The following is a 6,021-nucleotide window of genomic DNA, read 5'->3' on the forward strand; positions in this document are numbered from 1 at the left end:
AATTAAGTGTTGCAATTTAAACTGATGTAGTCATCTTGATTAGATCAAGGTCATGTGAGATACCATATTTGAAATTAATCTCATTCATAATCCTGTGTTTGGTACATTTATTTTTATACTATAAAAAAAATAGAATTCATTATCGAATTTTCTAAAAATTCGACTCGTATCGGTTGAGGCGTTAATTTACCTACTAAAATATCGCTCGTCTCTACCCAAGATCCTAGCATCACAATTCCGTTTTTGTCTAAATTTCGGAGTAAATGGGCCTCTAGATGCGGTATTTCGTTAGTGATCCTTTCAGGTCCTTGGCTTGTCACATGAGTCTGAATTTCATATTTCCGTAAAACAGATCAAACTGATTTTTATCAAAATGATTCGAACTTTTTCAAAGACCCAACATGCATTTTTTTGTTTTGCATTGGGCTCGTTCATTAACTGATATAAATAATCCGTTAGTTTACCACAATTCTCTTGACAGAAAGATAAGAGATTTTATAATTATAGGTGTAATAGAAATTTTTTAGATTATATTTATTGACGATAATTTTTCATAAACATTCAACTCTTTAGAAAAGAGCGAGTTTTGATAAAGAGTTTTGATAAAGAATGTTTCTGCAATCGTATGTCGATTTATTAGACTTGTCATAATTTTATTTTATACTGAAATAATTTATTTTAAATGATTATTATATTATATTTTTAAATTTAATCTATTTAATAGTAATATAATAAAGTTTATTTTTAAAAAAAAAAATTAAATGTCTTGATTAAATCACCAAAAAATTCTTAAATAATTAGAAAATTTATAATTAAGCCATAGTAATATTTGGTTTAAAAATTGATTGCGTGGATCTCGTTTGTCACTACGATCAATAATTCTGATAAATCTGTTGCGTACACGTCAGTTTCTCTCAAATTATCGCACGTGAAAAACATATATATAATTAGGTAGGTTGGAAAAAATATATGATAACAATTAGGTAGGTTGAGTTTGAATTCATATATATAAATATAAAATTTCGATTTTAAATATTATTTTTGAAATTGAATTCAAAATATATTGTTTGGCAAATAGCTTTTATTTTAAAATTTAAATTTAAAAATTGGAGCTAGTAATTTTTTTGTTAGGTCAAATATAAAAATTTTGTTAATTGTTATTATTATCATTAAAAATTTTGAAAATCTCCATTTTCTTTGGCAATAAATTGCGTAAAAAACTTAATTTTAGAACGAAAACAGTATTTAATTTTAAAAATATTTATTTATTTATAATCTATAAAATGATACAAGCATTGGGATTTTCATCACTAAATAACTGAGGAGCATAAACATAGTGAATAAAGTAAGGAGCATCGCCTTCTTTAGTTTTAACTTCTACCTTTTTTTCTTCCTTGAATTCTATAATTTTATCTGACTTAGCTTCAACTTTTGCCTTTTCTTCCACTTTTGCCTTTTCTTCCTTCAATTCTGTAATCTTCTCTTCCTTCTTCTCGGTTAAAATTTCAGCATTCTTGTGCACCTTCCTTCGTATGTAAGCAAGCAGCTTCTCTGCCTCGATGGTTCCATGGACGGTTAGTGTCTGGGCCTTCTTGTCCGTTTTCACGTTGTAAATCCCTGCATCACATGTGCTCTTAACCAATCACGCTACTTAGATTTTACATAAATTATTTTAAAAATAAATCGAATTAAATTCCAGCAATTTTAATCAAATCTAAAATTTTTTTTGCCATTTTATTAAAATATCAAATAATTAGTATTTTAATTAATATAAAAATTAAAAAAATAAGAAATAGAAATAGTAAATATTTTTAAATATCAAATAAGGGTTTATATAATTCAAAAATAAAAAATAATTTATCTTTATGAGTGTCTTAGTCATTAATTTTAGACACCTAATAAAAACAAATAGAGGAAAAGACTTTTAGTTCATAGGAATTAAAAAGTAGAAATTAAAGATTTTATGTATTAATTTTTTTAGAGGTAATGATGAAAAAGTTCGATTTTTTTTTATTTTTATAATTACATTCTATCTTTTATAATTTACCAATTAAATTTTATATTTGTTTTAATTACATTATGTTGTTAAACTTTTCATTAAAAATTAACAGAAATATCACATCTAACATGGGATAACAATAAAGATCAGGGTATAATTGATTATAATTTAAAAATCAAGATTTAATTGAAAATTTTTTAAAATTTAGAGTGAAATTGAAAATTTTATTAAAAGTTAGGGTTTTTCAGTTATTTTTTCTAAAATTAAAATTTATAATATTAAAAAAATAATTTACATTATTATTATTATAAATTTTTAATTTTATCAATAGTTTAATATATTAATTTTATTCTGAATTAAGCCACACTAATTATTATTTATAATTTTAAAAATATATAATTAATAATATAGTAGAGAGTAAAAAAATATTATTTTAAAAACTATATTAAAAAATAATTATAATTATTTTATTTTTTTATATTTTAAAAATAAATTATACAAAATATAATTTTACATTAATTTTATATTTCACTATAAAATTCTAAATAATTCATGGCTACCATGGTGACCCACAATCCGCTAACATATTTTTTTTTTTTTTTACAAATTTAACCAATTATACACACATTATTACACATTATCAAATATAATTAGGGTAAACTGCAATTTAATCTCTCTAGTTTAAAAAACCTTCAATTTAATCCTTCACATTTAAAAAAATTATAAAATAGTCCCTACCGTCAAATTTTCAGTTAACCTTCCGTTTATTTTAATGAAATGACTAAACTACCCTTTAAGTAAAAAAACTCAACCAAACCGTATTCACTCCATCCCAACACAGAAGGAGGAGGATGAGGACGAGGACGAGGACGAGGACGAGGATGAGGATGAGGACGAGGATGAGGAGAAAAGAAGAAGAGGATCGGGAGGAGGAGGAGAAGGAGAAAGAGGAGAAAGGATCGGGAAAAGAAGGAGGAGAAGAAGAAAAAGAAGAAGAAGAAGGAGGAGGAGGAGGAGGAGGAGGAGGAAGAGGAACATAAGGAGAAAAGGAAGAAGAGGATCGGGAAAAGAAGGAGAAGGATGAGGAGAAAATGGTAGTTTAGTTATTTTTATTAAAATAAATGGAAGGTTAACTGAAAATTTGACGGTAGGAACTATTTTACAGTTTTTTTAAATGTAAAGGATTAAATTGAAGGTTTTTTAAAATAGAGGGATGAAAGGTTGTATTTCACTAAACCAGAGGGACTAAATTGCAATTTATCTATATAATTAATATATTATTGATCATATTTTTTTTAAAATTAGGATGATAATAAGTACATATTAAAAAAAATTAACATTTAGATTAATTTCAATTAAATTAAAATAAAATAATATACTAAAATTTATAATAATAATAATAAATTATTTTTTTAATATTATAAATTTAATTTTAAAAGAAATAATTAAAAAAATTAACATTTAGATTAATTTGAATTAAATATAATAAAATAATATACTAAAATTTATAATAATAATAAATTATTTTTTTTAATATTATAAATTTAATTTTAAAAGAAATAATTAAAAAAATTAACATTTAGATTAATTTGAATTAAATACAATAAAATAATATACTAAAATTTATAATAATAATAATAAATTATTTTTTTAATATTATAAATTTTAATTTTAAAAGAAATAATTAAAAAAAACATTTAGATTAATTTGAATTAAATTAAAATAAAATAATATACTAAAATTTATAATAATAATATAAATTATATTTTTAATATTATAAATTTTAATTTTGAAATAAATAATTAAAAAAAATTTTAATCGTACCATAAATTTTAAAAATTTATCAACTAAATTTTAAGTTGTATTTAATTATACTTTAAATTTTATTGATGACGTGTCATTTTCTTAATTTTTAATGAAAAATTTAATAGCATAGTGTAATTAGAATATGTATGAAAAGTGTAAAATTTAATTGGTGAATTATAAAAAAATAGGATGTAATTAAAAATAAATAGAATTATCTATTTTAAAATATAATTTCTTTCCACTTCTTAATTATTTAGCTTTTCAAGTAGCTATCGGGTATTGCAAATTCGTTACCCTTGTGCTTCAGTAACCTCGTCCGCAGGTCGTTCTCGCATTTGTCACAATGCATGTGAACCTTTACTGATATCGTTCGTAAAATTGGCTGTAAAATAACATCCAAAAATAATTCAGTTATTACAATTTTTATTTAAATACACTAGCAATTCAAATATCTTACCATATTCAAAATATATATATATATATATATATATATATATATATATATATATATACTTTTATATGTCAGAAAAATTTATCTAAACTAGATCTCTATATACTTATAATATAAAATAATTATGGGACTCTATAAATTTGATTTAAAAAAATTTTTAAAAAATAATATATTATGTATCATATATTAAAAGGTAAGTCATTCAACTATATAGTAGGATTAAAAAAACCACATTTTATTTTTTGATTTAAATTTTTTTCAAAAACTCTATTTATTTATAAAAATAACTTATATTAAAAAATATTTTTTTAAAATAATATTTTTTTTGAAGAATATATTTTATAAAAAATATTTTCCAATAAAATAATTTATTCTCAACACCTTAATTTTAATTTAAAAAAATAAAATTTATTAATAAATTTATATATAAAAATAACTAAAAATTTTAAAAATAAAAAATTGACTTTCTCTAAGAAAAATACTTTTCATTAACTAATTTTTTTTAATATCTTAAATACCAAACAAGTTTAAAAAATATTTTTCTATAAAATATTTTTCGTGACATAAATAGAGTTTAAATTATTATTAAAAAGAAAATAAATTTCAATAAATTAAAAAAATATAATTTAAACTTTAAAATCCTAATACATTTTAATTTTATTTGACTTTTTAATAATAATAATTAAGAGATACACTCATAAATTTAATTAGGTGATAAATATATCTATATAAATTTGAGAGTTCTCAGGTTTTACTCTTCCAATCTCTAATTTCTATTTTAATCTTTTAGTCTAAAAGAATTGAAATACAAAACAGATATGGTAAAATAATTTAAAGGAGATGCATTTGAGTTTGAGCGAAGACTTACTTGTTTGGTTTCCTTGACGACTTTTTTCTCAACATCAGCAGTTTCCTTAATCTTAATTTGAGGTGACACCAATTCAACTTTTTTTCTGCTCAATTTCTCTATCTGTTTATGAATTTTCAGCACGTCAATCGCCCCCTTTACCTTTATTTCAGCTTTCTCCACATCATATTCCACGTTGTGAACCCCTGCTCAGTCCAGCCATATTAATAAATAATCATCGATAAATAAATTATCATAAATAAAATAGTACGGGTCTCATCTCTTTTAATTAGTAGTATTAAATTTAAATTTTAGAATATAATATCTTTAAAACTCAAAATAAAATTAGTAAGAATAACTAAAACTCATATACCGAAAAATTTAAACAAAAGAAAAACTGAAAAGAAAAAAAACCTTGGATTGTCATGAGAGGCTTCTTGATATCTTGAGCACATTTCAGGCAATGCAAGTTCACTTTGTAGACAGCAGTTATCACCTCGTCCACTTTCTTTTCCTCTTTCTTTGATGCCATATTACCAACAAAATCTTGGAGATTGCAATTAAACACCTATTTATTCTTGCAACATCTATTATTTAAGTGTAAATTAGCTGAAGAAATCAAGTTAATTGCTCTAGAATCTTAAGAGAGAAGCTGGACTTTGCAATTTTTCAAGGCAATTTCTTGGTGGGATTTTGCTGAGAGTAGTTCACCAGAAAGTTGACAATTGCAAGCACAAGCCTTTCAAATCTTCCCTTGAATTCTCACCCACCCTCAACTTCTTCACATTTCCCTACTTTTATAATCAATAGAAAATATAAGACAAATAAGCAATTTCATGTACAATACCCATTAAAACTATGTTAAACAAAAGAAATAGAAAAATTTATTATTTAGTTTATATAGTTAATGAAACTGAT

General features: G+C 22.6%; 1 protein-coding gene across 1 annotated transcript; it reads right to left on the reverse strand.

Annotated features, from left to right (window-relative positions):
* Positions 1-1,244: 1,244 nt before the first annotated feature.
* LOC110618342 (heavy metal-associated isoprenylated plant protein 4) lies at positions 1,245-5,771 on the reverse strand. The gene is made up of 4 exons (XM_043957874.1): positions 5,518-5,771; positions 5,125-5,309; positions 4,100-4,187; positions 1,245-1,617 (listed from the first exon to the last, which is right to left on the reverse strand). The coding sequence occupies exons 1-4, from the start codon at positions 5,633-5,635 to the stop codon at positions 1,277-1,279; spliced, it is 732 nt and encodes a 243-aa protein (XP_043813809.1). The 5' UTR covers positions 5,636-5,771; the 3' UTR covers positions 1,245-1,276.
* Between the last annotated feature and the right edge of the window lie 250 nt (positions 5,772-6,021).

This window comes from Manihot esculenta, chromosome 6 (assembly GCF_001659605.2).
Source record: "Manihot esculenta cultivar AM560-2 chromosome 6, M.esculenta_v8, whole genome shotgun sequence".
In the NCBI taxonomy this organism is placed as follows: domain Eukaryota; kingdom Viridiplantae; phylum Streptophyta; class Magnoliopsida; order Malpighiales; family Euphorbiaceae; genus Manihot; species Manihot esculenta.